Raw genomic sequence first — 22022 nt, 5'->3', positions numbered from 1 at the left:
GACTGAGGAGAATTTTAATCTGCTTTCCCCATGAAATCACAACTGTGCACTGCGATCTTTGTCATAAGAGTGATTATAATCATAAATCTCCCTGACCTGTGGTGCAATAGTGGCGCAATCTTGTTCCACGCTGGTTCCTGGACTTATCACGGTAAATTGACGTGTCGGTGATGGCGCTTTGAGTCCCCCGTCCGATGATCACCTCACCCGAACCCATCTCCACTTTCTCGTCTTGCAGAAAATCCCGGAGGACTTCAACGTCTTCAGCCTGATCCAAAACATGAGAACGCAGAGGCACTCGGCTGTACAGACCAAGGTAAACGGCACAGCCAAGCTCTGCATGTTTAGACACTCTGTGACTTTCGTTTTATCTCATTGCCTCTTCTCTTTCTCCCCCCTTCCTATCTAGGAACAGTACGAGCTTGTCCACCGTGCTATCGCCCAGCTCTTCGATAAGCAGCTGCAGATGTACGAGGGCACGGCCGGCTGTGAGGTCACCGATGCCGTGGTAAGAAGGACCTTGACGCGTGTGACTCGTGGATTGCCTCTGTGGAGGGTTACAGCATGATCAACATAGTAAAATCGGGATAAGCAGTTTATTTGGCCGTCGTGTCTTACGAATGCCACTCTGGAGCTGTTTTTGTTGGCCAGCGCACAGCTTCTCGAATCCTCCTCAGATTGGCGTTATGACAGATTTATTCACTGTAATGTTTTATTCTTTTTAGGTCACTCATGTGAGCTAGCTTAAAACTGATAGCAGTAATTCGTGCCAGTTGCCGTACAGGATTCATAATGATCCCTGCATTACAGCCCCAGTAAAATTTGAATTTACTGCATGTCAACCACGGAGGGGAAGGAAAACTCTTGTGAGATTATAGCACTCTGTAATGAAGTCTGTCTTTTTGTTTGAGTCATTTACATAGTGCAAGATAATTCATTATGGATTTTATGTACTTGAGGCTTATTCCTTTAATAGAAACAGTGTTAATCCATGCTCCTGTTTCTAAGCGTTGCGTCAGAGATGGGCTTGTAATCTGTGCTTCGTATGGCTGCTGGAAGTGTTACTAGCTGAGCTGTCAGGCTGCAGGGAAACACATTTACTCATCAGTACAACTGCTATTGTCATTTCATATTGGACATTATCATTATTATCGGGCTGGTAGTGTCATCCAAAGTTCTGGTTGTCCAAGCTTCCAAGTGAGAGGGGTAGATTGTCTGCATGACAAATTGCTGTCTTCATTCTGTCTCAGGTCTCTGTAACGTGCCCTCTTTGTTGAGGTTAATGTGGTCTGAGTCACTGGGCTTCCTCCTAAACCAGTCAGAGCTGCGCTGCTGCCCAAGGCTGCCCAGGCATGTGTCACATTTTTCAGTTTCAGAGCCGAATTCCAGCACAGTTTTTAAGAATCAGTAAAACCCCTTCGTACTGATTTATCGTGAGACCTATTTACTTACAAAATGTGTTGCATCGGTGAAATGACTGAACTCATCAGGGCTGCCTGAAGTTAAAGGCACACCGAAAGTCCTCGATTTTGTACAGAAGGACATCAATTAGTTTTGCCTGCCTTTGAATTCAGAGCACTTGGGGGTGCTGAAGTTTCCCAGAGCTTTTCCCACAACCCCCCCTGCCAGTGTGGAATCCATGTCTGTCTAGAATAAAGGCAGGATGTGCTCAGCTATGAGGAATAAAAAAAAAAAAAAGGAAAAGAAACTTTACAAATTATAAAGAAGCTTGTAGCTGGCGTGCGGCCAAGTGCCCAGACTCGCTTCCTCCTCCGCAACCAGAAGATCTGTGACATAATGCTGCTGGAGAGCCTGAGAAACACTCCAACATCTGGGCCGGCTTTGTTCTCTTGTAATGCACTGTGATTGAATGTATTTGGTTAATGTATGCATTTGTTTGTAGATTTTAATTCTTTATTTTAATGTGAAGCTCATTAGTTTAAAGAGCTAGACACAAAGGCTGGAAACGGTGCCAGGTTCTTCATTACAAACCCCCGAAAACTGTGCGACTCTCCTCTCCCCCAATAATCCTGAGGAGAACAGAAATGCTAATGACTTAGGTGGCACAGTGTGAATTCCTCTCATCAAAGGGTTGCTAAACCTTTGCTAATTCCATTGTATACTGGTGTATCCCCCCCACACTGCACTATATCCTTGAGTTTATATGTATAAATACAACTTCTAAAGTAAATTTCAGCACGTACAGAGAGAAAGTTGTTTATCACTTTAATCTAAACTCGGCAATTACAAACGCAGTCTTTTGTTTGTTGCCTCTCGTTTGGGAGTCTTTCAAAACGATCCGCAGTCTGTTGTCGTCGCTGTGTCGGAGCCGGTGTTGCAGGCCTGTGCTGGGAGTCGAGCTCAGCCAGTGCGTGGGCGTCAGAAAGGGGAACAGAAGGTAGTCTGCAGAAGAGGGTTTCTTGTCAGAAGTGTCCGCTTTGATGATGAGGCAGAAAACTGCTACTTCGGTGGTTTTTCTATTTTCAGATCAATGCGATGTTATTCAAGACAACTCGATGTCAGTTTGATTCACGATAATGATACAAAATAAAATCCCCTCCCGGAATGAGTTTCTCATGGTGGAGCCCTCTTAACCGTTTGATTTATGTATGAATTAACCCCTTTCCTTTCCACACTTTAGACAAACTGTCACTAGAGAATTGTTAGTAATCTGAATATAAGTAGTGGAACTACTTTCATTTTGTATTGCATTAGTATTCACCATCAGTTGTGTGTGCGTGTATATTTAATCAGTGTTGTAAATTCTGTGTGGAAGGGGTACAAGTGATATCTCAATCCATATGAACATTGTATTTTACTCATAGAAGTTACCGCATATTATTTTGTATTTCACTCTGTGAGCATTATGAGCCAGTGTTGGGAAGTTTTGTAAAAACCCATAATGGCTCACAGTTTGTCATTCTGCCCTGTTCCCACACAATACAGGATGACATCATCCCTGAGAAACCTGCCCGGAGCCCCGAGGAGGACAGACTGGACACCCCCCCACCCAAACCCCCACGCATCCGCAGGTACCGGCTCTGTAGATTGTCCACTAAAGACTGCTTCCAGATCACTGTGCGGGGCTTACTGAACCACTTCCAGGTCACTCTGATAGCGCTTTTCCACCGACACGGTGTTAGTCCTCGGCCTGGGAACCAGTTAATCTTGTTATGAACCGGCCTGCATTCCACCGGTTTGGGAACCGAACGCTTGCGTCACTGGATGTGGGCGTTCCCAAGCACGAAGTAGAAGTTGAGAAACACATGGCAATAATAATCACCACCATGGCGGACTACTATGGAGGGTAATCCATGCCAAAATTAAAATCTAAATAAATAAAATAGGAAATAAATATATAAATGCAGTTAAAAAGGAAATAAGTCGAAATATATCTATTTATTTAGTATTTTATTTGTTTTAATTTTGGCACGGATTACCCTCCATAGATTTCATCCTTTTATTTGCAAGCTTTACTGCTGGCTTTGAAAACCTATTTAACCATCCAAATTCAACTCATTCAGCGTCTACACACAGCACATATACATTGTAAAAAAAACACCAAAAAAACGCGAGATCACACGTCGACAAGCAGAAGCGAAAAGACAACTATACAAATATGCTAAGCTAACTCAGCCTTCTATTTGTTTATAATTTGACACAATAATACGCGTTTCCCCTCATTCCTTCATTAGGAGGAAGTTAAGGTGTCTTCATGGAATTGTTATTCATATTCATAATCGCAATCATAAAATACAGCCAATATAACATCTTAAATTGAACACAATTTACCATTCGGTTGTAAATAGTGTCCGCAGGTGGAAACACTGGGGTTTATTCCTGAAGGGATTTACAGATTCGCTGTTCGCATACAGTTTATTATGAATATGCTTTGTATGAGTGGATAATTTGTTCATTCATTTTGTGGCGTATTTTTACTTTTATTCTTGTTTAAAAAAGTCGGATATAGAATTGGTGCAAGGTAAAACACTGACTATAGGCTAGCCTATTGATTTATGAATGAGTCTTCTTTTGGGGATATTTTTGAGCAGTGGTGGGGAAGTCAATAGACTGTCTGACGATCTCGGGTGCTGTTAATGCCATTATGGTTTGATGGGAAATTCTGCTTATTGATGAAGGCTGTGATGATGGTCCCAAATTGTTGCATTTTCCCTTTTGCTAGACACCGCAACAATGCTCTTATGCTTTGTAAGTCACCCTGGGTAAGGGTGTCCGGCTAAGAAAATGAATTTATGAATCATGCGCAAACCAACCAGGGACACATGATTCCTAGGGGGAACTGAATTCGGCGTAATGCAGTATTTTTGTCCAGTAACAACCAATTTTCCATTTCTGTCCAATCTATATTGCCGCAGTAACTCATCTTTCACGGAAGGTGTGCTGACTCAGTCTTCTCACTTCTGCCGTCTCCCAACTCCTAACTAATAGTGGACCTGGTGAGACCATATTGTTACTAAATGTTGCTCTCTTGGACAGACCACTGTTTGCTGCTGTTTTTGCTAATTTTTAATCAAAACTCTACTTACTGCTCACATCTCTCCTGGCTTTTTAAAAATGGTGGTTGAACTATAGGAAAAGCTTTTTGTGGAGAGGACTTTATCCCGCCCCCTGGTCTGTGACGTCACGGGTTCCTTGGTGCCGGCAAAAACGTCTCCGTGCCGGCCAATAACCATTTTTTTGGGGGATGGAAAATCGTGGTACGGTTCCAGATTAGGTACCAGCTCCGAACCAGCACGGCACCGTGTCAGTTGAAAAGCGATATGATTGGCTTGACTTGGTTCTAGGAAATGAAGTGTGTGTGTGTGTGTGTGTGTGTGTGTGTGTGTGTGTGTGTGTGTGTATGTATGTATATGTATATGTGTGTGTGTGTGTATGTGTATATATATATATATATATATATATATAATTATACACACTCACCTAAAGGATTATTAGGAACACCTGTTCAATTTCTCAACCAACCAATCACATGGCAGTTGCTTCAATGCATTTAGGGGTGTGGTCCTGGTCAAGACAATCTCCTGAACTCCAAACTGAATGTCTGAATGGGAAGGAAAGGTCATTTAAGCAATTTTGAGCGTGGCATGGTTGTTGGTGCCAGACGGGCCGGTCTGAGTATTTCACAATCTGCTCAGTTACTGGGATTTTCACGCACAACCATTTCTAGGGTTTACAAAGAATGGTGTGAAAAGGGAAAAACATCCAGTATGCGGCAGTCCTGTGGGCGAAAATGCCTTGTTGATGCTAGAGGTCAGAGGAGAATGGGCCGACTGATTCAAGCTGATAGAAGAGCAACTTTGACTGAAATAACCACTCGTTACAACCGAGGTATGCAGCAAAGCATTTGTGAAGCCACAACACGTACAACCTTGAGGCGGATGGGCTACAACAGCAGAAGACCCCACCGGGTACCACTCATCTCCACTACAAATAGGAAAAAGAGGCTACAATTTGCACAAGCTCACCAAAATTGGACAGTTGAAGACTGGAAAAATGTTGCCTGGTCTGATGAGTCTCGATTTCTGTTGAGACATTCAGATGGTAGTCAGAATTTGGCGTAAACAGAATGAGAACATGGATCCATCATGCCTTGTTACCACTGTGCAGGCTGGTGGTGGTGGTGTAATGGTGTGGGGGATGTTTTCTTGGCACACTTTAGGCCCCTTAGTGCCAATTGGGCATCGTTTAAATGCCACGGCCTACCTGAGCATTGTTTCTGACCATGTCCATCCCTTTATGACCACCATGTACCCATCCTCTGATGGCTACTTCCAGCAGGATAATGCACCATGTCACAAAGGTCGAATCATTTCAAATTGGTTTCTTGAACATGACAATGAGTTCACTGTACTAAACTGGCCCCCACAGTCACCAGATCCCAACCCAATAGAGCATCTTTGGGATGTGGTGGAACGGGAGCTTCGTGCCCTGGATGTGCATCCCACAAATCTCCATCAACTGCAAGATGCTATCCTATCAATATGGGCCAACATTTCTAAAGAATGCTTTCAGCACCTTGTTGAATCAATGCCACGTAGAATTAAGGCAGTTCTGAAGGCGAAAGGGGGTCAAACACAGTATTAGTATGGTGTTCCTAATAATCCTTTAGGTGAGTGTGTGTGTGTATGTATGTATGTGTATTTATATATATATATATAGATATAGATATAGATATAGATAGATATAGATATAGATATATATATATAGATATAGATATATATATATAGACACTACCGGTCAAACGTTTTAAAACACCCCCATTTTTCCAGTTTTTATTGAAATTTAATTGTCACTATTCTCTGAGATTTTGGATTCCTGCCCAGACCAAGTATCCCCCCCATTTCAGAATGTGTGGTGGGGGTGTAAATGGGGTATGAAAAACATTTTTCACATCAGAGAATGCTTCACATTGTTATAAAGCGGAGAGTCTCAGCTTCCATGGGATACCAAACACTTGGCAAACACCACAACAGTGAAGAGTACAAATGGGATTAAAGAGAAGCACACTGATTTGGTGCCCTTTTAAGGGTACAGAGGGGTTTGTCAGCATAAGGGGTTACATTTTGTTTAACAAAATCTCCACTTGTTTTTGTCCAATGCTTTCATTTCAGAGTACTTTGAGACATTAAACTGCGTAAATGTCAATAATGGTAAAATGGAGCTGTATGGAGCGGTAGTGTATATATAGAATACATTAGTTTTATTTTACAAGGATTAAGCTGAGGGAATGGGTGGCATATTTCCTCTTTTTAAAGGAATTATCCCCTCCCATTGGTTGTTTCCATGTTTGTCCAGAGTTGGATCACAGAAGCAGGCTTCGCATTGACGTATAATTGGTGCAACTGGGAATCTGATCTGTGCCTGTGTGCAGCAGGGCAGTGGTTGAGAGAGAGAAGAACTGTATTCTTCAATTAAATATCTTGTTAATATGTAAATTAGCTGCAAGGCCTGATAGGAGTTTTCTCTTGTATTAAAAGCCCCTCAAGCCTCGCTGATAACGGGAGAGGATATGCCAGGCTCACGAGAAGTGTGAGGCTCCTTGTCAAGATGCTGCTTGGCTTTGCTTTGGGCTTCTTGAGTTTATATCTCCTAAGTTGATATTTAATCACAAGTGCTCTTTGAGGGGGTGATAATTGTATAGTTATGTGCAGGTTTGTAGTCATTATCAAATTGGACTGTGACTCTCACCTTTTAAAAGCTGTAGGGTTTAACATCAAGGAATTTTTTTTTTCAGCTATTATCTGAAGCTGTGGCACATTTTAAACTGTGGAAAGTTCTCGCTCTGCGAGGGACAAGTGCTTTTCTGGCCTCGAACTATGCATGTCCATGTTTTCACACGTATCGACGAGGAAGAAGAGAACCATGTGTTAATATGGGAAGGCTTAAATGAAACGGGGAGATGGAGTGGAGGAGTTAGAAGGCTTATCGCTCAGTCTTCATTTCACTGAAACTTGTTCTGCCTGCACAGGGCCTAACGTTGAATTAATTACCCTGCTGCTCCAAGCCGTGCAGCATGAGTGGTGGTTGTTCTGATCGAGGCCTTCTGGGATTAGTGTGTTAGTAGTACAGGATGGTATGCCGAGCGCCGGGTAATAAGGTGGCTCTTACACACATCCCGCTCACGAGGCTGCTGAAACAACAGTTGCCGAAACAACTGCTTCTTTCGGCCGCACGTTCGGTGAAGTCGCAGTTACTACCCCCTCGTAGTTCCTTGGCGTTGATTTTGACGTATGTCCTCGCCTTGAATTTTAAGCGGCTGCCTGTTTCAGAGGAGCCTTTCTCTGTAGAGAGCACCTCTGCCGGTTTTACATTACTGCCGGGTGAGTGTAAGGAGAGGATGGTTCTGTGAGGTGAATTATGAACATCTTTGCAGTCCTGTTTGAGGTTTTGTGTCTGGAGGGGAGGGGGAGTGGCACAGTGTGAGCTGCATGCATTTGAGACGGTCTGCAATCCGCAGAGGTTCGTGTCAAGGTCGTTAACCGACTCGTGGTGATCAGAGCGAGAGTGGTCCGGCCCCAGTAAGTGGCATTACACGAAGATCAAGTGAGGTCATTGTGTTGTCTTGAAACTCCTATTTGCCGGCTTTAAAGTTTACTGTGCATGAGGCAGAGCCTTTGAGAGCGTAGACTTCTCTTGAAAGTTTAAAAGCAAGTTCTTCACTGGTATCAGTGCTCCCTGATTAATGACACCAGTACTAATCCATTGAAGAGGAAGGCTGTGGTGTATATAGACACTGGACGCACAGTGATGCAATATACGTTTGTGACGTCATATTTAAAGTACACACTTTTTGTTTATATACATGACATCTTTATATTGTCTTATATATATATATATATATTTTTTTTTATAAGTCATCTTTATATTGTCTAACAAACCCTAGGTTCATAATCAGGAAGAAAATAAACACTATGATCCTGAACCAACTTTTCCTGGGACAAGAAGCTAACCACTAGATCTAGGATTATATTAATATTTTCACTATTTAGTGACTTAAAAGTATTTGTTGTCGATAACTGCAGCTGCATTCTGTGACCTATGACCTGAGCACTGTGATGTCATCATAACTGTGAGAACTGCGAGAGCACCAGTTCATTTGGGTCTCTTCCATGGGAGATACCACTTTATCAGGCATCACGGGGTGGGTGGAAGGCCCACTAGGAGCTCACTCGGGTAACAAAACTAGATCTTAGTTGTACATTTGTATTATATCTGTGTGGTAAACTTTCCCTTGCCTCTCTTTACATACAGAAAGCTTTGATGGTGTTCTTTTCTCTCCGTTCTGGAGTTGGTCATTTTGGTTTTTAAAGGAGGAAGTAGTGTTACAATAAGCTATTTAAGTTAACAGTTACCACCAGAAATGTAGATTGAAATCGGCTCTCTTTGTGGAAGGAAAATGTTTTTTTTTCTCCCCTCTCCACGATGGCCAAGATTGACTTAATCACCCTTAAGTTAACCATTGTAATTTCTTCTTACTAGTTTTCACTCACAGTGGAGTTTAGATGTCCTTTCACAGTGTAATAAACCACCTAAAGCAACATCTCACGCGGTGCTTTGTTTCCTGTCATTAGTGAAAACACTTAATACTCAAACTGTAAACTGTCCATGCCCCTCCCTGAATGACCTCCATATACACACACCTGCTGTGCAATTGTGAAACATGTATGGATATACTTTTTTTTTTTTTTTTTTTTTTAATATATATATATATATATATATATATATGTATATATGTATATATATATGTATATATGTATATATATATGTATATATGTATATGTATATATATATATATGTATATATGTATATATATATGTATATATGTATATATATATGTATATATGTATATATATATGTATATATGTATATGTATATGTATATATATATGTATATATGTATATATATATATATATGTATATATGTATATATATATATGTATATATGTATATATATATATGTATATATATATATATATATATATATATATGTATGTATATATATGTATATATGTATGTCTGTATATGTGTGTGTATATATATATATATATATATATACACATACACATACACATACACATACACACAGTTAGCCCATCTGTGTCTTTTCTTCATGAAATCCAGTTTTAGTTGCACTTGGTCAAGAGCTGTAAACACTGTGGGAGGGTGTGTTTGAGTAAAAACGTTTTGGGGTTTAATATGTGTCAAGTATAGGGGGATTTACATAACTGTTTGCTTAATAAAGATTTTCCATCGCAGAGGTTTTGGTTTGTGTGTTGCAAGCTCTCGAAGCTTTTGCTGGTTGTTAGCGCAGCATCTCGGTGTCAGACCAGTAGTATATTTAGTACAATAGTTTAAATCTTATTCAGCGTTTTTTATTTTTTTATTTTTTAATGATTAGAGGGGAGGCGATGCTTTCTCGATACGATTACCTTTACAGTGTCGTTCATAATCTGGTTTGCCTGGTTTCACTTCATACAAGTTGTCACATCCTTTACAGGAATGTCACCGGGGTGTGAAAGTAAAACCCAGTATATTTTCAGTCATTGAGTCAAAGTAACACATTTAAACTTCCATAATCTTGGGGAGGGGAAAAATGTATACATCGTTTTTTTTTTGGTGGTTGTTTTAAAGTGTGCCACCTTGTGGTTGTATGTGAAACTCAAGACCTAAACCTCTCCATTTTGGTCAGCGCTGGCATCCGTCTTTTCCTTTTCTGCTGATGGCACAATTGGTGTAGGGGTGGGACTAATATTACCAGACACTCGTGACCGTTTTCACATTGCTGGAGCTGCCTGAGGTCCTGGGTACACGGCAATGGGTCTCTTTAATGAACTAATGGGATTTCAGAACCAATGATGTCATGTGCACGGGGTAAATGTCATGAAAATTGTAAAGCTAGCCATGCCAAATAAGCAGCCTTGTCTGGAGTCTGGGTTCTGAATGAAATTCCCTTCTCCATCTCCAAACGTGCGGTTTGTTCATTCTCTTTCTTGTGGTTTGTTGTAGTCTTATTATGAAAGGCTCTCCTCCCACCCAGTCACACTAACACGTCCTTCCGCTCTGCTGTGTCTTGTGTTCCAGCTGTCTGGTGGAAGGGGACATGAAGGAGGAGATCCTGCAGCCTCCGGAGCCACGGCCCGTCCCGCCCATCCTGACCCCCTCGCCGCCCTCCGCCTTCCCCACCGTCACCAACGTGTGGCAGGACAACGACCGCTACCATCCCAAACCCGTGCTGCACGTCCTGGCCTCGGGGCAGGCGCCCGACCTCAACGAGAACTACAACAAAACCCCTGAGCCAGGCGTGGGGACCCCCGAGCCCCAGGAGCGCAAGCTGGAGCGCAAGCTGAGCATCGAGATCAAGAAGGTGCCCCTGCAGGAAGGGCCGCGCAGCTTCGAGGGCAACAGCGTGCTGCAGCGGACGCACGCTTTCAAAACCAAATCATACAGCGGCAGCAGCGGCTCGCTCTCCGAGGACGCGCCGGCAGAGCCCTGTGTGGAGTGTGCAGGGCTGCAGGCCGCCTCGGGGGACTGTCCGAGCCTGGGGGACTGCGAGGCCCCGGCCCGGCCGAACCACCTCCCGCTCAGAGACAAGGGCCAGGCGTCCTGGTCTCGGCCCCACCCCGAGGGAGACCACAGCGCAGCCCCACTCGCCACCAGCCTTGCCCCCAAAGTCCCCGCACTGTCGGCAGAGGCCCCCTCGCCGGCAGAGCCCCCCGCCAACGTGTCCTCCAGGACTCCACTCAGCTTCACCAACCCGCTGCACTCCGACAACTCGGACTCCGAGGGCGAGGCCAGGAAAACCAAAAACGCGTCCAGCATCTCCACCGCAAGTGCCACCTTCACCAGCTCCGCCGCCCCCTCGGGGGAGGGTCTGATCACCAGGAAAGTCGCAACGATATCCATCGCCGGTCAGAGCTCGCCCTCGGAAGCGGCAACAAGTACGTTGGGGTTTATTGACCGCGGTTGTATCTTTGTGGCTAAGATGACAACTCTGTTCTGATGCTCTGCTGCAGAATGTCTCTTAAAGTGCTCTAGGCCCCGTCTGTCTCCCTCGAATTGCTTGTCAGTTACATGGGTTTTGCTTTTATGAGTCTAATCATTTTGTAAATCAAAATCACTGTGAAAGCAGGGAGGGTCAGAGACTCACTCTATTGGTAGCGAGACGGTGGCTTGGCTGGCCTGTGGCCAGAGAGACTCGTGGCTCCGAGAGCACATGGTCGTGACAGCTAGTGCTCTGCTGTAAGGTCAGTGTGAGCACCAGAGCCGTCATAGTGCACAAGCATGGGAGAGGGACATCCACAACAGAACTCTTAACAAGCAATTTGAGGGTTCGCTTGCCAGTGCTTTTAATATGATTCTCTGTGCTTTTATTTGGATTTATTGCCAATTCCCCACCATCTCACTCCTTTGCCATGCCTTGTTATGTGGCCTGTCACTGTGTGTCAGTTTTAAATAATGACATTATAATGCAGCGTCCATTACAAGCCCTATCCCTTGTTACCTGGTTTAGCCGGAGGGATTTCTAATGCACAGGGTCTTTATAGGGACACCTGACATGTTCTGCAAGACAAATGCTAACATCCTGACCTCCATAGTACTTCTGGTATTTCTTTCTGTTGTGTGATACTGACAATTGTAATTAAATTAATTGGAAATGGAAAGAATCTTCCATAAGTTACTTATAAGCCACAGTAAAGGCCCCAGGTAACTCTTTGGCATCACATTAATTAGGTAATTAATTGCAGGCCCTTCTGACATCTAATTGATCTCTGAGAGGGAAGAGTCAGGTGTTTAAATGAAGGAGCAATGCTGGACATTGATATGAATTCACAAAGCCTTTGGTTCTTTCGACCTTCTGTTCTTCATGTGGGCATTAACCAGGTGAAGGAAGCAGAAAGCAAAGAATAAAAAAAAGAGCTCTTTCCATCTTCCACCAGGCTGTTAACTGATGTTCGTGCGGGTGTGGGTTTGTCTTGGCTCGGTGCTGTGGTGTGCTCTGGCGCTTTCTCGTTCTCGTTTGATTTTTCACCTTCCTCTGGGGCTTTTCGGCAGGCGTTCTTCATGTGTATTCATAGTGCAGTAGAGTTCTGCTCTGTGCGTGCAGTCCCAAGGCTCCCACTCTGAGTGGTAAGCTGACATGACCCCTACAAAGGACTGCTATGTGCTGCCAACACTTCCTGTCTGCATACAGACTCCAGCAAACTCGGCTGTGTTTCTTGAAGGCCGTAATATGATCAACAGAAGTTTCCCACTTGCTGTTCAGCATTGTCAAAAAAGGCCAAACAAATTATAAACTGTGACACGTGAGACCTGGATTACCCAAAAGTCCTGCGATTGAGACTGCTCCTGTCCGTAATCTCTCACAATCAATGCGCTCAAAGAGGCAGGCAGAGCGTGTACGTGCGCTTGTGCGAGGCTCTGCTGTTGGTGGAAGACGCCTCGTGTTTGTGTGTTGGGAGGGCTGCTTGTGTCTGGTCTTTGTGGCAGAACGCACCGTGTGCATCGATTTGTTTTCAGGCGCTTATCCTGCAGCTTACTTCCAGGTGCTCCCGGGGCAGAGGGCGCTGTGTGCTTGGGTGGCAGTGGGGAAGGCGCTTGCTGGGTCTGCGCTGCTGCGAAGTGGACAGCCTCATCAGTAACGTTTGCTCTCATTTGCTTTAGATTGTGAACACATTGAGGACTCCCCTCCCCCCCTGCCAGAAAGGACCCCCGAGTCGTTTTTATTGGCCTCGGGTCCGGGTGAGCCTCCCTTCTCTGTTGCCCTCTTCTGTCTGCGTCTTGCTCTCCGGCCACCAGGGGGCATCAGTGGTTGGGCATGTTTAATCCAATCAAGCCACCGAGAGCTCTTTCAGAGTTAAAATTTGATCTGTGCTGTGTAGGTATTCATTTAGCTTCAGTTATTTATTTTCTCCCTTAAAACACTACAGGTACGTGTAAATATTTTGTTATTTCAAAACGAGTGTAAGAGTAATAAAATGTCATTCCACCTTTCTTAGTCACAGTGCTTTCCTTAAATGTGATCAAGAGACAGGTTTGCCAAACGGTTGGCTTCTCAATGGCCACAACACAGCTTTATTTTATTTTGTCTCAGCCATTACTGAGCTGAAAAGCTTTTTGTTTGTTTGTCCCCTGTTGAACACAGGTAGTGGCGGTGAGTCATGGCTCTCACTGAAGGAGCTCTTTCATTCTTGTCTTTTGTTGGTTTGTAAGTGTGTTTTCTCTTGTATCGCCAGCTACCGATCTTCAAAATGCCAAGATGTTACAAAATACATCCGGCTGAAGAACAGTTCCCTGCGTAGTGTGATAACTGTACAGGATTAAGCAATATATTAGCATGCGAGTCCAGCATGTTACACTGACTGATAGTGTGATAGTGTCTCATTAGACATTACTTCTTTTCACAACTTGGTCTTTTTTTTTTTTTTTTATTCAATGGGTGGAGGGATTAGTTCAGCCAGGTCTCTCTCTACACAACCAGGGGACAATGTTGTGAAGGTGGTGAATTGATGGAGGGAATTTTCTCAGTGTGGCAGATAATCTAGTTAGAAAGCTGCAGGATCACTTTAAACAAGTCTCTCCAACTGTTTTTACACAAATATTGGCATCGACTTCCTCAGCATTCAATAGAAGAAAAGTAAATAGCCTTTGTTCATTGGTGGCATATAGGATATGCTTTTAACAATGGATAAATATCTGCCCTAGATAAAACTGTGTTCCCAGTATGACGTGTTTAGAATATGGCCTTTGAATTTACTAGCTACTTGAATCTGTATGATTGAGGAAATACAATACAAATTTCATATGTTTTTCCTCACACTATTTAGACCGGAGGCTGTGAGACCTGTTTGGTTTATCAGGATACTTTAAAATGGCAGTACTTTGAAAATTAAATCTATAATCCCTTTAAGGCAGATTCAAGCAGCTGTGGCAGCTCGACTTTAAGCAGACGACTCTGGCACCACTCTCGCTGCCTTAACCCGCGGGCCGCCGGCCTCCGCGTGTGTACTGATCCACAGGGCTGATTCAGGGGATGGGGGGGCCCTGTTTAGGTGTGGTACAGTAGCACGGTCGCGTCTCGTTAGTCTCTGAAGCCGTTGGCGCCGAGTGGACCGAGGTCAGTCGCGCTCGAAGCGCTGTGTGTGTCATTGTTGCTAATCATCGCTGTCATCTGCCACAGGGCCTGAATGAATACCACATGCGACTTAACAGTTTCCCATTAGACCAGAGCTGCGCCTCTGAAACCCAAGCTGGTCATTTCCCACCCGAGATGAATAAATCAGTGACTGGGTCCCTTTTTTTCTTTTCTCTCCCCCCTTGGCGAAATGAGTCACTTTCTTTCATCTTGATTTGTTCATTCATTTCAGTCTTCGCCTCCTTCCTTCCCTTTCCACTGCTTTTGTTTCATGTACGCATTTCTCCTCAAAGCGTAGCAGATTGCCCGTAAAAGCAGTGTAATCAGCCGACCCTCCCCATCCCCTGCCACCCCCCACATCATCCAGCACTGAGCATCTGTAGCGTTACAGTGACATCACCACCATTCACCGGAGCCGAGGGCTGTGCTGTAAACCCCGGCCCTGCGGTCCATCCACACACACTGAGGGAGCCCGAGGCATTTCATTGTCAGAGGTGTGGAGCTGGCTGACTTCGCTCCGGTATTTAAATCTTGGCCTTTCCTTCCAAAGGGAGTGGAAACTCTCAGCGCTACAGCCTGGAGCCACGTTCTTCATTCCCAGTCCTCAAGGGCCCGGATGCGCCCAGCTCTTAAAAAGTTAATTGAAGTAATTATTCACTCAACTCAATTTTAACCCTTGTCGTAGGTCTAACATGGGTAATGGTTAAGATAAGTGATCGGACTGAGACACGTGGACTGAATCTGAAGAGCTTTCACTCTAGTGGCTTGTCTGAAGTACTAAAGGGGGGGTTGCAGCTCCTTTTCTCATCTTGCTTTGCCTCGCTGTCTTCTCTTCCCCTCTCATCGCCTTCTCCCTCCACAGACTCTCCGGTGCAGCCGACCGGGGGCTCAGAAGGGTGGAGTGGCTCTCCCGAGACCACGGCCTCAGAGGCCCACCAGTCTCTGACCACGAGGAAGGTAACCGCAGGCTTATCCGGCTTTGTTCCTCTGTTGGTCGCTTAGCAGGTTTGTTTTTGTTTTCTGTTTTGTTGATTCGGGACTCTTCCGTCCTTCTGCTTTTGTCTTGACAGAGTCTGAAAACGCCGAGGAGTACAGAGAACGGTAGGCTGATGCAAACCCTTCTGAAGCGTCTACAGCAGGTTGCGTGTCCTCGGGCACATTGTTCCCGCTCCTGCATTTGTCAGACGGATGCGCAGTGCTCTCCCCTATGCCCTTCGATCTGAAATTTCTAGGATGCGATTTAATTCATAAGTGGAGTTGGTGCTCTGGGTGTCAAGCCGCATTATCGACCAGCCCCTACAGATTAGCTGCCAGGGTGATATTATTCACATGCTGGTCTTATTCAGCGCTGACACTGCAGATGGCCTTGAAATGCAAAGCAGCATTTGAACCCAGTACAAATAATGTATTTTATCTACTGTGATCCAAAGTGGCTAAACAGAAGAGGCTTCATTAACAAAACACACAAGAAGAGTCGGTCGCGTTTCTTATTAATTTCCTCAATTAGTATCTGTTAGCCTCTGTGCAGCAGCAATTCAGAACTAAGCTTATTCTATATACAGTATTTTAGATACCTTCCCAGTGTTTTTAATTATTCCAAAACCTTAAATAAGTCACCCTGTTTCCACTCCCCCTTGGAGTGAAACAGATATGTGGTTTTAAGGCGGACAGAGTACTTACAAGGCCTCTAAATTAAATCAGCTACATTTGCTGCAATCGTTTTCAGTTGGAAAAACTAGCCCACATCCAGACTTTGACCTTCAATTCATCGCTCCGATGTGTGTCACTGTCTGCGTGCTAGAGACAGTCTTAAGTGGAAAGCTGAGCAGGTGCCATGTTTGAGGGTTGGCAGAATCGCTGGAGGATTTAGCCTGAGTGCAGGGAGTGCGGCTAGTTTTTCCCCCCCGTCACTGCAGTGTGAGGTGAATTGAATGCAATTGCGCAACAGAAAAAGCTCTGTGTCGGAAAGCTGGTGGTGGGGAAGCACTGTAAAGTCTTGTAAAGCTGCCATGTCAGGCCTGGGTTATGGTATGTACGCTTGACTAATGCCACTCTGTTGGTCCTTAGATGCCCCGGCAGGGCGAGAGAACAGGAAAACGAAGTCCAACGCGCTGTCGGAAGTGAACGCCAGCCATGCCAGTGCGGACGAGAGCGAGTCCACGGGGGACTGTGCACAGCTAGGTGCGTGTGTCCGGTCTCTTCTCTGCGTGGAGGGCGTGCAGTATTTTTTTGCCCCATATCGTTTGCACACATACTGGTACAGGAGTGTGTAGTAAAGCAAAAGTAAATAACCTTCCTCGATCTCGCTGTGCTGGTGTAAGTCTCTCTCTTCCCATCCTCGACACAGTAATAAAATACTCTGCCTCGAGTAGTTTAAAGTCCCTTTGACAGGTTAGCTAGAATCGCTTCCATAATTTATGTAGAGGCATCGAGAAGAATAGCTTGCAGTTTTTGAAACCAAGGCCGACCTGTTCAAGCAAGTCTTGATTCAATAAGTGTGGAGATGTGGCAGGGAAGACACTAGTGCCAAAATAAATGTCATCTTAATGTGTATGTGTAGGGGGAGCATATGTCAGTGATGTTGACCCGGTTTTCCCTTGTAGGATTCAGTACCCGCTGTACAAAACCCAGAGGCCCGAGGGACCCCCCCACAGAGTGGACATGATGGACAGCCCTCACCGGAGACGTTTCCTGCAGTCCTGTTCGTTTCCTTCAAGTGCCACCGTATATTGAAGAACAGACAATGTATCCCACACTCTTCAGACACAGCCTCCTCCTTGTACTAACACAATCTCGAGCAATGCAGATCTCGATCATGCAAAGGTACACGGCCTATTGTACATCTACTGTTTTCCAGGGGTTTGTATTCTGGTGCTAAACTCTTCTCTTCGCTGGGACCATTAACCTGCCTTATTCATTTTGTTAAAAAAAAAAAAAAAAAAATTACAAATGTTTTTTTTTATTGCAAAAATAAATAAAACTTTTCTTACTCTGTTACAGTACTTTTAGACTTGTGTTATTACGATACAGTAAGACATTTATTAATAGGCACAGTGGACTACTACATATATATGCATTGTTTTATAAATGTACAGGGCAAGTAGGTAAATAATTTGACATTTACTGTCGTTAAATATTCTTATTAACAGAAGATGTAAGAAGTCTCTGCATGATCTGATACCTTTGTGTTCCAGTTTTTGTAAATTTGCCCTGCTGTTCTAGAAAATATTTCAGGTGTTTGTTTTTTTTTTTGTTTTTTTTAACTGCTGGATATGAAGCCGCCAGCTCCCAAGATAGCATGGGCTAAAGATTGTAATAATACATTTTGTAAATTGTATTCAAAAGGTTATTTTTATATGATATGCGGTTCTGTTAATCAGCCATGCTCTGGTGCATCCCTAGCCTTTGGAGCCTGTCAGTGCCTTCAGAAAGTCTGCGCCTCTGTTGGTAGTACTGTCACAGCACTGTGGTCGTACGTCTGGGATCTTTAAAAAGAAAGAAAAAATCTTCTGAAACGGACCTGTTTGTATGTTACAAAAAAAATCTATTGACCTATCAGTAAAACAATTTTAAGTAACACGTGTTGCTGTATTTGTTGTATTTCTAAACATGCTTATTGGTGAAAAGATGTTCTTGCTCCTCAGACACTGGCATTCCACACACAAGTATTTTTTTACTTGAATGGGCTTATTTACATCAGTGTTACATACACACTTACTATTCCTATTTAATTGAGAATCTAAATAGCCTCTTATGTTACCTTCTTTTCTTGAGTATTGAGGATTTATTTGAGAGTAAAACTAGTGTTGTGTATATATATATATATATATATATATATATATATATATATATATATATTATATGTCTGAATTTCCACAAATGATGGGAACTCAACCAGAATTTTATTTTCTGAATACACATCTTAAGAATTTGCAGTCACCGTAAGATAAATCTATATCTATATATATATATCTATATATATACACTCACCTAAAGGATTATTAGGAACACCATACTAATACTGTGTTTGACCCCCTTTCGCCTTCAGAACTGCCTTAATTCTACGTGGCATTGATTCAACAAGGTGCTGAAAGCATTCTTTAGAAATGTTGGCCCATATTGATAGGATAGCATCTTGCAGTTGATGGAGATTTGTGGGATGCACATCCAGGGCACGAAGCTCCCGTTCCACCACATCCCAAAGATGCTCTATTGGGTTGAGATCTGGTGACTGTGGGGGCCAGTTTAGTACAGTGAACTCATTGTCATGTTCAAGAAACCAATTTGAAATGATTCGACCTTTGTGACATGGTGCATTATCCTGCTGGAAGTAGCCATCAGAGGATGGGTACATGGTGGTCATAAAGGGATGGACATGGTCAGAAACAATGCTCAGGTAGGCCGTGGAATTTAAACGAGGCCCAATTGGCACTAAGGGGCCTAAAGTGTGCCAAGAAAACATCCCCCACACCATTACACCACCACCACCAGCCTGCACAGTGGTAACAAGGCATGATGGATCCATGTTCTCATTCTGTTTACGCCAAATTCTGACTGAATGTCTCAACAGAAATCGAGACTCATCAGACCAGGCAACATTTTTCCAGTCTTCAACTGTCCAATTTTGGTGAGCTTGTGCAAATTGTAGCCTCTTTTTCCTATTTGTAGTGGAGATGAGTGGTACCCGGTGGGGTCTTCTGCTGTTGTAGCCCATCCGCCTCAAGGTTGTACGTGTTGTGGCTTCACAAATGCTTTGCTGCATACCTCGGTTGTAACGAGTGGTTATTTCAAAGTTGCTCTTCTATCAGCTTGAATCAGTCGGCCCATTCTCCTCTGACCTCTAGCATCAACAAGGCATTTTCGCCCACAGGACTGCCGCATACTGGATGTTTTTCCCTTTTCACACCATTCTTTGTAAACCCTAGAACTGGTTGTGCGTGAAAATCCCAGTAACTGAGCAGATTGTGAAATACTCAGACCGGCCCGTCTGGCACCAACAACCATGCCACGCTCAAAATTGCTTAAATCACCTTTCTTTCCCATTCAGACATTCAGTTTGGAGTTCAGGAGATTGTCTTGACCAGGACCACACCCCTAAATGCATTGAAGCAACTGCCATGTGATTGGTTGGTTAGATAATTGCATTAATGAGAAATTGAACAGGTGTTCCTAATAATCCTTTAGGTGAGTGTATATATATATACACAATATCAAAGTCTTACTAAAAGAAAAAAGCAGGAGTTATGTTTTTCTGCATCAGTAGTTAATTCTTTCTAGGCTGGAATTGCTAGGGGAGTCTCAGTCCTAAAACGTACCATCAGGCTTTTGATTGCTTAACCATGAAAGGCTTTCTGAAGAGATTAAAGAACACTTCTGCTTAGCTCGTTGATTTCATTGTTGTACCTCGGCTATTAGAGTGACTCGAGGCAGTTCCCTCGTTTACACAATGAGTCTGGGAGACTGAAGAACGTTGAACAATAACAACCCAGCAGTATATCAAGAAAGAGAAGAGACCGAGAGTGTGAACGTCACAGATCGGTGCCATCCAGGAGGATGAAGAGTAAGTGGTTGCCCTTCGAATACAGGTGTGTGCACATGGGAAGGAAAGGTTGGCATGACCTGGTGAGGGCACAGCGCCTCTGCCACTATGAAAGAAACTCCAGGATCAAGGCCAGGGCTGAGACCTTCAGATGAGCTGCAGTTTCCTACAGCCTGTTAGCGCAGATACCTCAAACAATGGCAAAATTGTATTGTCTGCACCGCACTAGTGGCTATTATATTTTTCATCTTCTTGAATTGGAGGTTTTGTATTAGACAATCCACAGGAGATGGTGGTTAAGAGTGAAATCCATAGTTCAGCCCCTCGGTAACAGCCACACAATAGACCCTGTAAGAAGCATTATATAGCACGTTATTTTTAAATACAATGACCCATTTATGCAGCTGGGTTTTGACTGGGGCAATGTAGGTACAGTTCCTTGCTCAAGGGTACAACAGCAGCGTTCCCTACCTGGGATTGACCCCACAACCCTCCACTCCAGAGTCCAAAGCCCTGACCACAACAGAGGAAATCGAACACGGGATTTACATGTGCAGCTGATGGGGAATCGCCTGCTGAACACGGGTCTGTCCTTTCTGAACACTGCAGGTGCCAGCCCTGAGCGCACCAGTGAAAGTGTCTCCACGGCATTTGTTATAATTAGGGCCCTGCGTTTTAAAAATGTTAGTCACGTAAAATGCGTGGCTGTATATATAACATGATGGCAGGCTAGTATGTCACCTGGCTGGATAATAACACACTGATGGAATTCCCTGCATGTAGGAGTAGCAGAGCTTGGCTGCTGGGTCACAAGCTACAATTACGTTACAAAGCAAATGCCTCTGCCTACTCATTACCAAATCCACCTACACTTCCCTGGGCCTTTTGTGTACGTTTCCATGTGCAACTGTACACTATTTACATTCTGAAAGGTCACATTTTGCATAACATGTAACATGGACGGAGAACTGTAATGAAAACACACGCAGCGGAAGCGGTATTAAGTTTCACTGAAGTCACGTGCATAAACACGCAACCAAGATCTTTTGAAATCTGAACTTCGAAGACGAGGAGAACTGGGTATACTGGCACACGAGATGTAGGGCACGTTTCCTGTAATGATCCTTTATCTGAGGTTGCCTTTTGTAGTACACTGAGCAAAATGTCACGTGTGGCGGAAACACATTCAGATATTGGTATGTTAGACAACTGTTCAGGTGGTACTTTGGTGATGTATAAAAACTTCTGTCCAACTCCAAAGTGGTCTGAACAGGCCCCTGCTTATTGGAGTTGCTTAATGCTTATTTTCCTTTGTATTTTTTTATGCAGTGTTCAAAATAGGGATCATTTTTAGTTTTGAATGACTATAAAGTATTTTAGCTGCCTACAGACCACCATATTAGTAGTAGTAGTAGTAGTAGTAATTATTATCAGCAGCATATAGTGATTCTACATCATACAAACTTACTTTCTTTTCTTTACCACAATTATACATTTATAACCAATGCAAATCATGCAATTTGCAAAGCACAAACCAGCAAACACAAATCAGTGGTGTATTGGTAGCTAAAATACTAAGCAGGTATATAATATTATGTGCCCAACAGTCATGTATGGAGTGGTCTACATGGCAAAAATGCTACAGTACTATTATATTGTAACAATAACCATTCTCTTTATTAGGCTTGTATGAAGTGCTTAATTAATAATAAACACAGACATACAGCACAGGCCTGCGTGTGCTCATGCAACTGTACCAGAAACACACATCCACTATGTGGCGTGCAGTGTTTCTCAGCTCACCTTGTTTCCCGCGTCTTCTGCAACATGT

General features: G+C 43.7%; 1 protein-coding gene across 2 annotated transcripts in view; it reads left to right on the top strand.

The window, feature by feature from the left end:
- Nucleotides 1-18229, top strand: part of ptpn12 (protein tyrosine phosphatase non-receptor type 12) — a 46333-nt gene extending 28104 nt beyond the window's left edge. The window contains exons 10-18 of one of the 2 annotated variants that reach the window (XM_066723611.1): nt 239-316; nt 410-508; nt 2947-3032; nt 10602-11458; nt 13182-13259; nt 15515-15609; nt 15723-15753; nt 16720-16833; nt 17256-18229. In XM_066723611.1, coding sequence (XP_066579708.1) covers nt 239-316; nt 410-508; nt 2947-3032; nt 10602-11458; nt 13182-13259; nt 15515-15609; nt 15723-15753; nt 16720-16833; nt 17256-17317 — 1500 coding nt within the window. In that variant the 3' untranslated portion in view covers nt 17318-18229. The remainder of the gene's footprint in view (nt 1-238; nt 317-409; nt 509-2946; nt 3033-10601; nt 11459-13181; nt 13260-15514; nt 15610-15722; nt 15754-16719; nt 16834-17255) is intronic. The other variant, XM_066723612.1, reaches the window with a different exon arrangement.
- The last annotated feature ends 3793 nt before the right edge of the window (nt 18230-22022 follow it).

The sequence above is a fragment of the Amia ocellicauda genome, chromosome 15 (genome assembly GCF_036373705.1).
Source record: "Amia ocellicauda isolate fAmiCal2 chromosome 15, fAmiCal2.hap1, whole genome shotgun sequence".
In the NCBI taxonomy this organism is placed as follows: domain Eukaryota; kingdom Metazoa; phylum Chordata; class Actinopteri; order Amiiformes; family Amiidae; genus Amia; species Amia ocellicauda.
The sequence above is the reverse complement of the archived record's forward strand: the minus strand, read 5'-3'. Positions and strand labels throughout refer to the sequence as shown.